At 42.4% G+C, this 17686-nt stretch overlaps 1 protein-coding gene across 8 annotated transcripts in view; it reads left to right on the forward strand.

Annotated features, from left to right (window-relative positions):
• Positions 1-17686, forward strand: part of FAM13A (family with sequence similarity 13 member A) — a 149750-nt gene that overhangs the window by 25305 nt on the left and 106759 nt on the right. For 7 of the 8 annotated variants that reach the window (XM_069784743.1, XM_069784729.1, XM_069784731.1 and 4 more), the window contains one exon: positions 7588-7747. In XM_069784743.1, coding sequence (XP_069640844.1) covers positions 7588-7747 — 160 coding nt within the window. Of the gene's footprint in view, positions 1-3416; positions 3527-7587; positions 7748-17686 lie in introns of those variants that run through there. The other variant, XM_069784744.1, reaches the window with a different exon arrangement.

The following is a 17686-nucleotide window of genomic DNA, read 5'->3' on the forward strand; positions in this document are numbered from 1 at the left end:
AAAGGTCAAGTATACAGAGAAGTACAGCCCTTGAGGAACAACAAGCATGAAGGTATAGAAACATAAATAGTTGTCTCTTCTGTCACTGGGCTAATCTGTGTGGAGTATTAACACTTGCAGTGTGGTTACTTTTGGAGGAAGTTATTGTCCATTGACCTGAATTTCAGCTCCTGTAGAGCTGTAGCCTTAGTTATGGCCTGCTGTGTGTCTCTGCTGAGCTCTCACAGCTTGTGCTGAAGAGGAAGGAGAGGACTAGCTAGGTTTTCTCTCCTCCTCTCTGCTCTTTTGGACCTGGGTATCAGAGGGGCTGCTGCACTCACCCTGTCCTTCAGTTGGGATGATAAGAGACATGAGGTCTACCAGTTACAGAGTAAGCAGAGAATCCATTTGCACCCTTTTTTGCAGCTCATTCTCAAAGAATGATCTGTGTGGTCTCCATCATTCAAGGCCTCACTAACCTGACTGTTTCATTCCAGCAGAGATGAAGCATGTTGTGAGGGATTGCTCCATCCCCGCAAAGTGTCTAGCAAATGCAGGTATCCAGTTAAAATGCTAGAGTTAGGTGAAGTTATTTCTGTATGAGGACTACGTAATGCAAGTTACCTGAAGGGTTGTAGAAGGAAGCATTAGATATGGAGAAAAGGTAGATAGTCTTTAGGTATGGAGAAAATGTAGATTGTCTGTAGGGTAGCTGTAGGTATTTCAGAGACTCAGAAAGATTTCCAATGTGTTGCTGAATTCGTAAGAATTAAAATCTGATCTGAAGTTCTGCATGAGTGTCTTACCTTGGTTTCTAGCAGCCTTGGAGCCTACACAGATTGGGTGTATGAAGCTGAAGTGAAAGCAGAGGGGCTGAACCAGAACTCCTCAGTGAGTAATACTGGCCTTTGAAACGTTATGTGAATGGACTTTGTTTTCAGGCAGTGCAGTCCCAAACCTGCATCAGTCTTAAAACCAAATGTACGTCCAGGATTGGGGTCAAAGTGAGTACTGAAAATTGTTGTTCTAACATTCAGTATTGCAAATCAGAGCATGCAGTATAACCTTTCTGACAAGGTTTTTATAGATTCTAAATACTGCATTTGCCAGCAGGGTAAAGGAGTTGTTTTTCGTAAGAATTCAGTATGCTTCACCCTATGATGCAAGTTTAAAGCATGAAGTATAATATAAGAAGGCCATAAATGTTCTCATCTCTAATCATATTAAATACTCGTGAGTGCTTGCCTCCTCTTTAGGAAGTGCATAAGGGACTATATTGCCGAGCCTTTCTGTGATATATTTTTATGTTTTCTTGTCCTGTTTATTTTCTGTTGTGTACTCAGCTTTGTCATCTGGAGTCCATTGAATGGCCTATATGTAAAATAAACTGAAGATTGCTATGGATGCATTGCTCTCTTCGTAAGTGGAGGGGTGTTCTGGCCAAATTCCATCTCAAGTCTTCCGTTCTCCTAGTGAACACCCACCCCCTAAATTTTCAGTTGAGGAAGTTTCTCTTTTATGATGCGTTCAGTGTCAGGTGTTATAATATTTCCAATTTAATCTCTTGAATGAAATAGTGATTATTTCAATAGGAAATGCTCTGTGTTTTGGGTTGCTTGGTGGGTTTTTTGTTTGTATTTTGTTTTGGGTTTTGGTTGGAAAAACTCCATGAAAATAAGTTACTGCTCTGGGTTGAAAATATTCGTTCTTCTGATCTCGATTGAGGATTGGCAAGAAAGCGTACACACAGAATTGACGTGGAGGATCAGTTTCACAGGAAAAACTACAATCATAGAATGTCATGAGTTGGAAGGGGCCCACAAAGCTCATCGAGTCCCAACTCCTGTCTGGACACAGGGCAACCTAAAAGTTAAACCATGTGTCTAAGAATGTTGTCCAAATGCTACTTGAACACCGACAGCCTTGGGGCCATGACCACTTCCCTGGGGACCTTGTTCCAGTGCTCGGCCACCGTCTTAGTGAAGACCTTTTTCCGAATATGTGCAAAACAAAATGGTGTTTGAGCTCAACAATACAGCTCAAATACAATCACAGGGAGCATTTTTGAGGAGCCTCTGTTTAGAAATGTTTGGAGATGAGCAATGTACTTTGTGAGTTGGTGTTAGGCTATGGACTGCCCTTTGCTCCGTTTTGTGTAGGTCCCACTTTCAAAGATGCCTACTATTGCTGCAATTTCCTGATGAAAAATGGAGCTTTTGCTGGAGCAAAAGATTTTTCATATAAATGAAGCCAGTCAGTAAAGACTTTGTGGCAGCATACTCTTAACTGCTTTGCATTACCTGCATTAGCTGCATTTTGCATTATGCATGTAGTGCAAGTAATGTAGACAGATGGAATTACCGAGTTGATTTAGGCTCCTAAATCTGATGTTACAGAAAATAATCTGGACCAGATTTTAAAAGGTAGGCAGTTAGATACCTCATGGAATTCTCCCATGCCTCAGAAGCGAAGACACTTCTGTAAAATCTCAGTAGTGATATATGTCATTGCATTTGGTCCAAACTGGTGAGACATAAGTCTGTAAATGATGCAGAGCATGTAAATGAGTCACACACACCAAGATGAACACCTGCCCTAAGGTAGTGTTGCTGTATGTTTAGCTACCTGTTAGCCTCTGATCTTGCAGCAGAGTCTGCAGACACAAATGTTTGCCTGTTGTCAGCTGCACCAGTTTGTGGTCCAGTGTGTTAAGACAAATAGCTTTCATCGGCTGAAGTACAGGACTGCATTGTGGCCATGAGGTCACATCTGTTATAGGCACAGTAACGTCTGTCTAGAGGAACAGAGCAGACTGCCTGAAGTTGTAACCTCTTAAGATTACTCCAGCTGTGCTCCAAAATCTTCATTTGTGCTTGTTGAGGGGCTCATGGGCATCTGAGGTACTAATGAAAATGTTTTGTGAGGGCTGCAGAAACAAAAAACCCATGTAGTGTTCCCAGTCCTCTGAGTCCCTTCATTTCTTGGGGGATCCCCTAGGAGAATGGTAAGGTGGCTTTGTGGTGCTCCCCTACAAAAGGTACTGTACGTACAGCAAAAGTAGCAGTCCGCAGAGCATATAGCCCTCAGTGGTTTGTAAATTACGATAATGGTGCTGTCATTCCATGCAAGCTACTTCTGCAAAGCCATTTAAGGAAATGTTAATGTGCATTCTTCGTCTCAGACAGGGTGGGGTCGAACACCCTTGGGAATTTGCAATGAGACACACTGTTTCACATGGAAATCGCTGGTTCTCAGTTGTGACAGGGAGCTGTCAGCAGTTGTTGCCTGGGGAAATGAGTTCAGTGATCTCAGTCCAGCTCATTGAAGGCAGATGACTACATCTCAAGTCCTCCTGGCCCTCGTTTCCACTTGAAGCAAGTTTCTCAGGTGTGGTGGATGGTGACAGAACCTTGTAGTGATGCCTGTCTTGTGCCGGATGCAGTCAAGTTTGGATGTGTTACTGCATCACAGTGGAGTCTGGAGATTCGCTGTCTCGTAAGTCCATTCCGTGTTTAGCCTGTTACAGCTTGTTTACAGGGACCCTGAGGTAAATTCATTTAACTAATGCATGAAATGTAAGTAATTCTTTCACAGTGAGTTAATCTGACCTCAGGTCACTTTAGGTCTGAATAAGAGTTGTGACACAGGGCTTTGATGTGGTTTAACTTGTTTGAGACTAGCTTTGTTGAGCATCCCCATGGAAGGAGACACACTCTTGGCTTAAAGTGGTCTGGAAGAACCCAAAGAACAAGTGAGCATGGGACTACATGGATATGAGTGGCATGGAGCTGCAGTGGGTGGGCCAGGGGCCAGGCATGCTGGTAGGACATTGTGCAGAAGTGTGAAATACTACTGGGTGTCATATTTTGAAATGAAGGGCTAACAACTTGATCCTATTCCCAAGTAATGTTTTAACTTTGAGAACTACTGCTTTTTCTGCTTTAAAGTGGCTTCACCAATAATTTCAATCTTTAATATCCTGTAAAACTTGTGGTATTAATGCACCTTTGCCCTCAGCCCTGCTTGACTGAGTCAGATGCTGTTAATGCTGGTGCCTTGTTGAGATGAAGCACATTTTTCCCAAATACTTAATGTGGAGCCACTGCACTTCATGCACAGATCACTCTGAGCATCTTTCTGGGAAGGGCAGGTTGTCTGAGGAATCTAAGGGGGGACACGCTAGAGAATTTGCTTCTGTCACTGCCTATGCGATGTATCTGTTCATGACTTTGCAAGCTACTGTGAGAACTCAGTGGGAGTTTTCCAGCTCAAATCTCTAAGATAGACCTGAACTCATCAACATTTTTTCTTCTAGAAATGACCACAGAAATTACAGGTTTATGCCTCCCTTTTAGAAAATGTGTTTCTGGTAGTGAAGCTGATGTTCTGCTGCTGTTTCTGGTGCTGCTACTGAAGCAGTTGGTACGTACGTGGCTATAAGGGGATCAAGTCCTGCTGTTGAGGATTTTGTCACTGGAGTAAGGTATGCGTCTCACTCTAAAAGCAACACAGTTATAATGCCTAATTAACATGCAAAGTAGACGTAAAGGAACCATGACTATGAACACAGTTTTACTGTAATGTTTTAACAAGGTCTTCACAAAAGAATATGAAAAATTTCCAAGGAGTAGGGTGTGGATCATGAAAATGGTACTGTGAGAGAATACTTTCTCGTAGGACTGGCTTTTTCTAGTGAGTTGAAGTGAAATTTGTAGATACCATGACTTTTCAGACAAAGAAAAGCTCAAGTAAGATACTCTTTTTTTTACACACATTTTCAGAAAAGTCTAGTCAGACTGGTTGATCGTGCAGTGTGGGAACAGATGGGTTTTAACTTGTATAAATATGCAGGGTAGTGCGTGCTCATAATCTAAACTTATATGCTGAGCTGAAGATGTATTGCAAGGAAAAGGTCACCATGGATAGCTCAAAGAGTATAATAGTCCTTGCCATCATGAAGGTCTAATAACAGCAATTAAAGAAAAAAAAAAAAAAAGAGAGAGAAACTTCGTAAAATATGCCTGTCTAAGCGGCAGAGAGATGGCAATGGATAAAGTATGTTACACTGCCATTAAAATAAAACAGTTATTGCTTGGTTACATTCAGAGAGGGGTGATAAAAAAGACTAAAGCCATGAGCTTTAGCCTTATGTTCTGCACATGCATCTCACCATACACATACAGAATTGTTCAGAGTGAGATGTTGGACTTTTCACAGATTTGATTTAATAAAATCTAACTGACAAAGGAATGTGGGGAAGGGAGGGCAAAAAAGCCATGGAATTGTGCAGAAATTAAATATTGTTTGTGTGCTTTGTGGAAACTTTATCGCCTGGACTGTTTTTCAACCAGGAAGAGTTTTTTGGTGTTAGCTGTTGCCAGTAGGGGGATATTGGCTGTAGTTTCCAGCAGATGTAGTTTAGGTGAAGGTTCTGCTCTAAAACTCATTGAAGCTATCCGGAGTCTTTATTTTGACTTGAAATTGCTCTAGTATATTTTCAGTCCATTTCCTAGGAATGAGGTTCATAGGGGTGCCAGGCTTATTTAAGTGGTACCCTGTTTTGGAGAAACACATCAGGAAGGTAACAGTCAGGATTTGCCTGCATTATCAAGCAAGCTCTGCACCATCCCAACTCTTGAGCACATCATTTTGCATGGGAAGAGGGGTTTCCTTAAATCGGGATGGTTGCATGGGCCTATTGCATACATAAACTTTCTTTTATTCAGGCCAGTTACTATCTTTTAGTGAATATGTGACATTCTTTAAAGTGAATTGGCCCAACCATACATGCACATCCATCAGTAGAAGTCCCATTTTTTCTTTATTTAGTCTGAGACCAGGTTCCACACTAATGAAATCAATCAGCTGAGACTGACCCATTTTACAGTTGGCAATGTTCTGCAGTATAAAATAATCCAATTCCTTTAAGCTTCAGGTCCTGCGACTCTAGCATGTGTTGAATGGGGAAATGACAGCAGTAAAGATTCTCTTCTGGAGTTTACAAAGATGCGTTCTGCTGCAGTGGGATCCTCTCCCTGTTGATATGTAGATATACTGCAGAGAGTAAAATATTGAGAAGGATCAGTAGCATGCAACCCCTACAAGAAGGCACTTTTTGATGGCAAATTTCTGGGACCATCTGCTTTCAGAGCCTTCATGTTGAAATGCACATCTGGCCCCAATAAAATACAGTTACAGTTTTATAGTAGATAGTTATTTGTAAATCTTAATTTGCTGGTTATAGTAAACAATGGTTTACTTTCAATTTACATCCCTGTAAAATAGCTCAGATGGCATTTATTTAACTGATGGGGGTTTGGGTTGTTTTTTCCTCTTGTACAGCCACTAGTTGTCCTCAGCCAAAAAATACTTGAAACTTCTTTTGTTTCTGGTTTTTGCTCCCCTACTTCTTCCCTTTAAATCTTCCATGTGTTTTCTGTACCTCCTGATCTGCAGTCTCTGCCGCTTTATAAGGTCCTTAGAAAATTCACATCCATGCAGCCACTTTGTGGATTATTGAGAGGAGAGTGCATCTGCTGGAAATCCTGTGCAATGGGAATCACTGAATGACTGGAGAAGTGTTTTAAATGCTGAAGAAGATTCTTCAGAGATCTTACTTCTGAATTAACAAAATGGAATTTAAGTCAGTTTTGGGCACCAAAGTCCAATAAACATGCAGAAGGCCTACATTCCAGCAGATGATCATTAGATGCTTCAATGAATTGTGTGCTCTGTTGTGAGTAATATGCATTTTTTACCACATGACAGAGTTGTGTGAAACACATAAGGAAGGCAAAGGAGCATAGACTGGAATACACCGCTTCTTCCAAGTCAGCATCTCGCCTTTTCGTTTGTGTGTGCCTTTAAGGTCTGTGGCAAGCAATTCCTGGGTGTACAGGGGCCTTTTTCAAGAGAGCAAGAAGTTGCTTCTTCTGCAGCCAAGTAGTTGGTTATTATCCCAGAAAGTGGAGGTTAGGAACCTCTTTTTATATGAATCTTTTAGGCTGTTCTGCAGAAAGCAGCCTCCATCTCCATGTTTTAAAAAGCCCTGTGAGTTATGAGCCTAATTCCAAAAGAAATATCAACTCAAAACTTAGATTCAGAAATCTGGTGTACAGCATGGGGTTACCTGAAGCTGCAAAGATCTTGCTTAACTTTTATTTTTAGTGTTCTGTTCAGCATGTGGGTTTTCTTAATTTTTTGACTCATCCTTCTTGTATACCTTTGAGGTTATCACAAACCACTTTTTGGAGGAATCTGACTCTTCCCATTAACAGTTCAGAGCATTTAAATGCCTCACGCTGTCTGTGTTGCAGTCATTAACCCAACTTTAGCCAAGCTGGTGGCATGTCATTTGGTGGTTGTCTCAATTAGATCTCTACCTAGGTACTGTGAAGTAGATTGTTTGACCAACAGATACGATATTTAATACTGGTAAGAAAAACTGCCAACAAACTGTGATAGTTGTTACCACCATAGACACAATCTTCCTTTCAAAGTTTCCTGTGCCTGCTAGCCAGCCTGGATCCATGACTGAAATGTTACAGAGACCCTGTGCAGAAACTTTTGTACCTATAACACTCTGGTTTGTGTTCTGTCCAATTTTAGCGTGCCCTCTGGATTTGAAGGTATAAAAGAACAGGAGATCTGCAACAAGATAATGACAAAAATGCTAGAAAATTACAATACCTTGTTTGAATTGGAGGGCTTGAAGAAGGATGAAGAAAAGCCTGTATGTGAAGAGCTAGCAAGAATTATTTTGGTAAAAGTGAGTATCTCTATTATTTCATTTTCTTATAGCAAATCAATAATGCAGGCTTACTGCGGGCTTCAATTCAGAAATCTTCTAGGTAAGTGGGAGGCAGGCACTGTTGTAAGAATGCTCTGTGTTACTGATTGGTATACAGTTTACAAATCAATTCTGCTGATTAGGCTAATTTTCATTACTAGTCTGGAAGTCGATTCTGTTAAATATCTTTATTCTTTGTTAGCTATTCACTGTTACTTATTTAGGAAATATATTCACTAAAGTTTAAATGTTTTTAAATGAGGAGGCAGAATAATTCTAGGAAGTATTCAAGCTTTCTGACATGTCGATCATTTATGGTGTACATCAGTGATGAACTTTCATACTTTAGGATGGTATGAGGTCCCTAGACTTTGCCACTATGAAGTCTTCTTGTCTCGAACACGTACCTGAATTTAAAAATCATGTGTTCTGACTCAGAACAGCTATTTCTGAGTGCGCTTGAAGAGGAGCATTAAATAGTAGGGCAGCCAAAAATGCCTTGTTCTGGCTTGTGCCATCTCTACTACAGGAAGCAACCTCAAGTCTGTGCAGAAATGGTCGTGAGGATGGTTTGCAACTGCCTTATTTCCTTTTGTGTGTTAGCTGTGCAGATAATTACTCCTTTCCAAGGTGTGAGCTCTTGAGTTTGAGAGGGTTGAACTACATGCCTTCTCTTGGTAGGGTTTTGTGAGCATCCACTGATAAAATCACTGTAGCCTTCACTGGCTGGAATGGAAGTTGTCAGAAAATAAGTTATAAAAATATAGTGTCTTTGACCTTGAGAGAACAAGAAGTTTGGTGTGAGCCCAAGTTCTGCCAGTTCAGCGAAATCAGCTGAAAACACCTTTGCCTTTGCAGTGTATCGCAGGAGGGTCTGTTGAATCTGAACTACAGGGCAATCTGTATGAGTTGGACCCAGCTGCCTTTAGAAGGGTTGGTTGTTTTCTCATGTGGTGTATCAGTGAGGAAGTCTTTAGCTGTTTAGTCTTTTAGCTGTTACTAACATTCACCTAAAATGCTTCTGTGGAAGGAGATAGAATGACTGGTGACTTGCAGTGTCCTCCCTAATATGTGTTACTGAAGTCACAGTAACTTCTGGGTAATGGAAATGATCTGCCTGGCAAATGAGAGTGAAGTTTAGCAGCGGATGGTCATTTCAGTAACAAAAACAAGTTAAGAAGAACATAATTGTAAAAAGACACAGTACTTTAAAGAGCCCAGAAGAAAGACTTCAGATATGTCTCCATCTCCTTCAAGCCTCCGTCAGCTGTAAAAGGCAAGGTGGTCTTTCACTTCTAAGGACTTGTTACTTATTAGTAATTGGGAATGCACAAGGGTGGAGACCTGGGAGATTTCCCACAGCAGTTCAGAGATCTGAGCTATCAAAGTACATGTTGACAGCCAGAATTACTCCAACAAAATAGCCTGAAAGATAACCATTACTCAAGTGAGATGAAAAACGTTGCGCATCTCTCTGCCTCAGGAGACAGGTGACTGCCTGAGAGGAATGAGCCATGCCTAAAGACACAAGGGCTTACATTGTGTTTGTGTCTTTGGATCTTGTTGATAGCTTCCAAATTCTGCTGGCAGTCAGCTGCAAAAATTTGACCTTGTTCCTTGTCCATTTAATTTGGGTGGGAAGTTTTCTAGCTTAACCAAGACAAATACTGAAACAAAAGAAATAGAAACATCTAACTTCATATAGCAAAGCTACATAAGAAGTGCTTGTTGAAGTTTGTCGGGTGGCTCTTTGAAAGGTTGCTTTATACCATTCCCGAAGGTTACTTTTCCTATGTCCTAGCAGATATCCCCTCTCCTAGCCAATCTGTATAATAAATTAGAGATGGTGCACTCGAAGAGAAAACCAGGTGGTGATAAATGAGATTCCGTAGAGAAAAGAGATTGCCAGTTTACTAATGTGTGAACTGTTACATACAGTAGGAGCTAGCTGATCTGTGTCATAAAAGAACAAATGCCTTAGAGAATTATTTGGCATGACCTGGGTCATACTGTCCAGAAAATAGCAAGCCATTTGTAAGCAAAGTTACTGCTTCCTGAAAAGCCACTGATGAATTCATATCTACAGGTAGCTGGAGAGAGATTTACCAAGTAATCCTGTTGGAAGGAGTGAAAAATGTAGGATGCTGTCGTGGTTTAAGCCCAGCCAGTAACAAGGCACCACAAAGCCGCTTGCTCACTCACTCCTCCCCCCCAGCCCTGGTGGGATGAGGAGAAGAAAATATAAGGAAATGCTCGTGGGTCGAGACAAGGACAGGGAGGGATCATTCACCAATTATGGTCAGGGGCAAAAACCAGACTCAACTTGGGGGAAAAAACAAAATCAATTTAATTTACTACAAATGAAATCAAAACAAGGATAATGAGAAGTAAAACCAAATCTTAAAACACCTTCCCCACACCCCCCCACTTCCCGGCTCAACCCCGCTCCCAGTTCTCTATCTCCTCCCCTCAGTGGCGCAGGGGGACGGGGAATGGGAGTTGGGGTCAGTTCATCACACCTTGTCTCTGCTGCTCCTTCCTCCTCAGGGGGAGGACTCCTCACTCTTCCCCTGCTCCGCCGTGGTGTCCCTCCCACGGGAGACAGTCCTTCACGAACTGCTCTGGCATGGGTCCTTTCCATAGGCCGATCTTCAGTCACAAACTGCTTCAGCGTGAGCTTTCCCATGCAGTCACGGCCATCTTCAGGGGCATCCCCTTGCTCTGGCGTGGGGTCCTCCCCGGGCTGCAGGTGGGCATCTGCTCCCCCACTCCCCTCCATGGGTTGGGGGGACACAGCCTGCCATCTCACCAGGGGCTGCAGGGACATCCCCTCCTCCGGCGCACCTCCTCCTCTCCTTCTTCACTGACCTCAGTATCTCCATAGCTGTTCCTCTCACATTCCAATCTCCTCCACTGCTGCAGGTTCCCCTTCTTAAATCTGTTCTCCCAGAGGTGCTACCACTGTCACTGATGGGCTCAGCCTTGGCCAGAGGTGGGTCTGACTTGGAGGCAGGGAAGCTTCTAGCAGCATCTCACAGGAGCTACCCCTGCAGCCCCCTCCCCAACTACCAAAACCCTGCCACACAAACCCAAAACAGATGCTCAGGACAGCACTCTCATGAACTGAGGCCCTGCTGATTTCAAGGGTGTTGCATTTAAGCATGAACCATGGTGGAATGGGAGAGCAGACAGCAAGGAAAGGGAAGAAAATTAGGACCTGCCCTTTACGAAACTCAGCTGCATTTATCCAGATGGCTTTTTTAGCTTTTACATTGTGAGCAGCAAGAGCGTGAGGAGGGGCGATTTAGATGATCTCATTCACTTCCTTCTGGGGTATTTCTGCCATCCCATCCCCCAAGTCACTCCCTATATTGCCAGTGTTTCACCCTGAGTCACTACACTGCTACCTTTCCCATGATTGCCTTCACTCTCAATCCTTTCTCACTTTTCCATGTTTAAATTTTTCTCCCGAATTCCCACAGCCCTGTCCCACTATTCTTCCTGTATTCAAATTTGATAGCCCTTCATTCCCACTCCAGAGAAGAGGCTGGCAGTCTGTAGTAAAGTGCAAAAGCTCCAGCACTCTTGATACATGGCCTTCCATCACCTCTAGTCACTGTGCACATATGCTGTAGCCTCTCTGCAGCCCATATTTCTTTGCCATCCTTTCTTTTATGTTCTTGAATGTGGAGATAACTTTTCCTCTAGGTTAGTACAGTGCTTGTGGTAATGTGGCCTGCCTTTTGTGCTCTCCTGGGTGTGTAGTTTGGGGCTAGGGCTTATTGAGACACTTTTTCTAGACAAGTATTAATGCCTCCTTTTGGTTGGAATGCTGCTGCTAGCCTTACCCAAAGGGAGGGTTCCCAAAATGGGGGTGGAGGTACTTATAAGAAGAAATTAGTTTTTACATTGTGTTAAGAGATTAACCCCATGATGGACAAAGCCATTGGTGCTGATCCAGGTGTTTCTTGATTAAGAGGTTGGAAAGAGCACCTATAAGTATGAAACTTCTTATACAGGGAGAAGAATGCCACAAATTTGCAGAAAGACTAACTTGAATCAAAATTTGAAACCTAATGACAATGGCTTAAAAAAATAAGGAAAGACGGCAAAAAGTACAACATTGAACAGTGCACTTCTCTCAGTGCTCTAGCTAAGCCTTTCTAGCTTACTGCATTACAAAATTCGCCCTGCTTTTTATCTCTTTTTCATGGCTTCAGGCTCTTACTTTAGTGCTGAAATCTCAACTGGAAAAACAGGAACCTACCTTTAGTTAGTGTCTAAATGTATTGTGAGAATACTATTTCTCCCTGCAGTCTTGGGTTGTTCTTGAGATGGCTTAGGTGCCTGTTGCTTCACATCATCTACTCATAATCATTTTTTTTGAAGTCAGCGTTAACACTGAATCATTAATTTTGAGCAAATACCCGGAAACAGGGGAGTTGTGGCTCATACCATCCCATCCCAATATGGTAATGTACCTCCTCTGATCTGCTTGCTCAGTCATGTTTACCATCTTCCTGAACTTCCATGACTTCTGACCCTTCATGGGCTGGATATCTTAAGATTTTCCCACACTTCGGTCATAAAATCAGTGGATTTTTAAAAGCAGGACATACTGTTCTTTTAAAATGAAAACAAGAAGATGGGGATCATTCAGATAAGTCATGAAAGCATCAAGCTTCAATTTGAGCAGTGTATTGGAAAGGAAAAACAGCTCAAGTGGAGCAAGTTGCATCTTGTCTACCATGTTGGTCATAGCTAGGGGAAATCCACAATGCTACAGACTTCCAGAAGGAGTAAGAGCATTTCAATCAGGTACAGATTGTGGCAGCTTAAAGAACATCTGTTTTAAGGAAGCCAAAAGTTAATAAATTTGAGAGATGGGAAAAAGAGACGTGATTCTGTAGGGTTGTTGGTAGTTGGAACTACCATTCTTGCTGCGTATGTGCACTGAGGAGGCACAGGTACACCTTTTCACCAGCTATAGTTCTTCTTTCAAAGATCGCTCAGTCATTGGGAAAGACAAGTTGTGCCAGGTAAAGGGATTTCTTAGCTTGCTTTCTCAGTGTATCGCAATTCAGAAAGTAAGGGAGCTGGAAATCTCTGCAAGCTGCTTTCCAGTCCCTGCTTTGTTCCCAGGACTGTAAAGCCTCCTCTTGCTCATTACTCAGGCATATGGTAGGATTATAATTAGAAATGGTGGGGAGTTTTTCTTCGGAAACCTCTTATGTTAAGAAAAAAAGTGCAATTTTCACAAAACAGAAGATTTATCTCAGCATAGTTTCTATTTCAATGGGAAATTGAACTGTCAGGTTCCCGATGCCTTGCCTGAAAGGACTTCATTAGTTTCTCACTCCACCTTGTAGAATGAGATCTGTACGATCTTCCAGGCAGGTGGCCAGCAGGTGCAAGTATAAAACGTACTTTCTTCAGAAATATATATATATTTGGAAATTCCTTCCCATAAAAGAATTACAGGCTTTTATTTTTTAATTTTTTTTTTTAATTCCAAAATAAGTTGGGTTTGTTGGGGTTTACAGGTCTCATTTGCAGCCAGCTATTATTACAATCCTTAAGACTTTTATCCAAGCTTCAGTTTAATTTCATAACCCAGTGAAGGTCTGGAATAGTCTCAGTCTGTTGATCATTAGGCTCTGCTAGTTAGAAATGGGTGGAGAAGTGGGTTGAGTGTTCTCATTAGCTACCTGCTCTGTGTTCAGATTGTCAGGATCATAAATAGCTATTTTTTATTAGGCAGTGTTACATGTGAACAATTAATTCTCTGTATATCTGTATGCTGTGCATTTACCATATTATAAGTGTCAGGGCATTATAATAAAATATTGTTTATGTTTTGCTTTGGAACTGTATTGGTTTTAGGTGGCAAGGTTTTGGTAGCGGGGGGGTTACAGGGGTGGGTCCTATAAGAAGCTGCTGGAAGCTTCCCCTGTGTTCAAAAGAGAGCGAGCCCATACCAGCCGGCTCTAAGACAGACCCGCCGCCAGCCAAGGCCGAGCCAATCAGTGATAGTGGTAACGCCTCTGTGATAACATTTTTAAGAAGGAAAAAAAGTTGGGACAGTGAGAAACAGCCGCCGGAGAGAGGAGTGAGAACATGTAAGAGAAACAAGCCTGCGGACACCAAGGTCAGTGAAGAAGGAGGGGGAGGAGATGCTCCAGGCGCCAGAGCGAAGATTCCCCTGCAGCCTGTGGTGAAGACCCTGGTGAGGCAGACTGTCCCCCTGCAGTCCAGGGAGGTCCACGGTGGAGCAGATATCCACCCGCAGCCCGTGGAGGACCCCACACCGGAGCAGGTGGGTTCCCGAAGGAGGCTGTGACCCTGTGGGAACCCTGCGCTGGAGCAGGCTCCTGGCAGGACCTGCGGATCTGTGGAGAGAGGAGCCCACGGAGCAGGTTTTCTGGCGGGACTTGTGACCCCGTGGGGGACCCACGCTGGAGCAGTGTGCTCCTGAAGGACTGCATGCCATGGAAAGGACCATGCTGGAGCAGTTCGTGAAGAACTGCAGCCCATGGGAATGGCCCACGTTGGAGAAGTTTGTGGAGGACTGTCTCCTGTGGGTGGGACCCCACGCTGGAGCAGGGGAAGAGTGTGATGAGCCCTCACCCTGAGGAGGTGAAGCGGCAGAAGATAACGTGTGATGACCGTAAACCCCATCCCTGTCCCCCTTGTGCCGCTGGGGGGGCTTGATGGAGAAATCCGGGAGTGAAGTTGGGCCCGGGAAGAAGGGAGGGGTGGAGGGAGGGTGTTCTGAGATTTTGTTTTATTTCTCATTTACCTTACTCTGGTTGATTTGTAATAAATTGAGCTAATTTTCCCTAAGCTGAGTCTGTTTTGCCCGTGACGGTAATCAGTGAATGATCTCTCCTGTCCTTATCTCAGCCCGCAAGCTTTTTGTTATATTTTTCTCTCCCCTGTCCAGCTGAGGATGGGGGAGTGATAGAACGGCTTTGGTGGGCACCTGGCATCCAGCCAGGGTCAACCCATCACAGGAACACAATTCCTAGTGTGTATAGATAAGGTCCTGATAGATTTTTTTGTGGCACTAAGCTTGAGTGATAACTCATGTAATGAAAGATTAGTCCGTCTTGAGTTGCAGTATTGCCAATTTTATCATCTTCTTGAATAAATAGGTTTACCAAACCCACAGTCACAACAAAAATAGTAATTCTGAAGGAGGACCTTTCACTTTCAAAGATCTTAAAGGGCTGTTCAGACTGCAGCTGCATATAATCCTATGTTGTATAGCTAGCCAGTGGTGTATTGTTACAACTGTAATGAAATGTGACCTTTGAATAACAGTGATTAGGCTTCTCTGATGATCAAAGATAAACAGCAAAGAGGATTTTATTTAGTTCAAGTGGCAAGGGAAGTCTGGGCAGGCAAACTATTATGAGACTCACTTATGGGAGATTTCTGGAATTACCCCTTCCACTGGTTTCAGGTAAAACATGCCATCTTCAGTAGTATGATGTTCAGCACAGTATTGTCTTCACATAAAACCTACAACCTATTACCTAGTCATGCAAGGTTACAAGATTTTTTTTTTTTTCCCACCTTTTCCCTCTAATGACTTCTTGACAGAGCACTTCTAGTTTTAAGAGCCAGTCAACTCAGAGCACATAAATGTTTGCACTGGAACACAAGCACTGGCATGATGAGGATGTAATGCTGTTCCTGACTTGATTATGTATTTGGGGCAGGAATGCAAAAGGCTTTTCCCTTTCTTCCCCTGCTGGGTGGTAGAATACATAGCCCTGTTCACCTGATGCAGAAGAGAAAGCAAGTCCATTTATAAAATTAAAATTATAACATGAAATTTAAATTAAAAATCAAAGTTACAAAGTCAAGTAAAATTATAAATGTGCAATTTCAACATTGTGAATATAATGTAGGTGCATTCTGATGACCTCTGAACAGGGAGATTCACTTCCTGAAGAGCTGCAGAAAGTGGTCTCTTGCTGGCTTTTGCAAAAACTAATAGTTTCAAAACAACCATTTTATTTTAGATGCAATTAACTTCTTGCATTTTTATCCCGTTTGTTTCCAGTCTTCTAACAAAAGCTGCCACTTCAGTTGGGAGGATTAGTTGGCAAAATAGTTCTTTGTACTTTAAATGGCAGCAAAAACGCATGCACTGTGTTCTGCAAGCCTGCTGTTAGATTTCTAAAGAGGCAAGCAATCCACCGTGTGTAGCTGCATCTATTGGTGCTTGGTGTGTGTAAAGTGTGTGGTGCCCAACCCAGCCAAGCAAACCCCTAAGTGCGTTTTTTATGTGAAGGAGAGTGCTCCAGCTGACTTTGGTGGCACTATTTTAAAGTAGAGTGCTTGCTTGCTCCTTCCAATTGAACACTGAGACCAGATCATTCAGCCCTTGGTAGGTTTTGAGCCTTTCATTCTTGAAGAGAGGTAGGAAAGGTGAGATGGTCAAAAAGTTCTCCACCTTGGCTTGACTATGCTCCCTTTGCAGTCAGTTGTAAAGCTCCATCTCCACAGAAAGGCATGATCTTTTGGATTATTTCCCCAGATGAGTAAAGCAATATCTTCATTAATAAATGTTTCTTTCCCTTCCTCAGCTGTTTTCACTTAAATACCTTAGCATGATGATCTTGTCCCTTGACAAGATCCAGGAGAAACTGCTGAAAACTCACCAACTCCGTGGCTGAGTGGGCTCCCCCTAAATAACTCACCCTTCCCTGCCATTGCAGTACTCTGGCCCCGTGGTTATATATTCAGCAGGCAGGAGAGCAATCCCTCATTTACATCAGGAAAAAAGGCATCCGCTTCTAATCCATATTACACTGCCCTGGCTAAGCCTGCAGGGTCTAGATAGTGTCCTTTATTCTTCTTTCATGTCTGGGACCATTTTAGCATCGTGTTAATGGTCGGCTTTCAGTACTGGATTAATTCTTTCCCATCAGGAGGCAGCAGGAACTGATCTCCTTTGAAAATCCATTCTGAAGGTCTCAACAAACGTTTCCATTTCGTTCAGTATCCCCTTATTTGGGCAAGTCACTCCAGTTTTCTCCTGCCTGGGCCAGGGAGCCCCCAAGGGCAGGAGCGGGTTCACATGGGAGATGTGAAGGTGGGTGGAAAGTGCATGAGGAGAAGGAGCACCTGTGGAAATCTGTCTCCGGTTTTCTGTTTAGTATTTCTTCAGCTAGAATTCACTTTGCAGTTGTCCGCTAGTGAGCAGATGGGCATGTTTATAGTAAGGGTATATAGTGATTCAGCCAGAATGACATTTTAACATGCAAGCTGACAGGAAATGAGCAATATGAGATTTGTAGGGGAAAGTTTATAAGCCTCCAAACCCTTCACCTATAGCAGATTCAATCTGGAGTGAGGATTACAGTTATGTTTAGACTGTGATTCAGAAAAGCAAGCAAGAAATCAGATGATCCCAGACAATTCCTTGTGTAATTTTGAAATAGCTTTCCAGTGCTTCTAGCTTTGCTGGTTTTGATAATTCTGTATATGTTTCAGTAAAACAGAATGTTTCTGCTCTTGAAGTTAATTAAAGCATTCACAAGATTATAAATCTGTCACTTGTGGTGTTACTAAATGCAATCCTGAATATTTATACAAATATGTTAATACTAAACTCTATAAAGTAATAAATTATGATGCTGATATTTCTTTAGCTAGAATTTCACCAACAATATTTTAATTTTAACACATTGTGAGAATAAAATTGCTAAGATTTAGCACATTTAAAGGAAACAGGGGCATATAACAAACATCTCTTTCTATCCTGCTGTCCATATTTCTCGTATACTATAAACTTTTGAACCCAGATGGCAAAGTTTGCAGTTGAGATGCTTAGAAACTTTGCTTTTACTCTCTCACAATTTTTTCTTTAAACAAATCCCCAGTGATATTATTGCCCCATGATAA

This window comes from Haliaeetus albicilla, chromosome 1 (assembly GCF_947461875.1).
Source record: "Haliaeetus albicilla chromosome 1, bHalAlb1.1, whole genome shotgun sequence".
NCBI lineage: Eukaryota > Metazoa > Chordata > Aves > Accipitriformes > Accipitridae > Haliaeetus > Haliaeetus albicilla.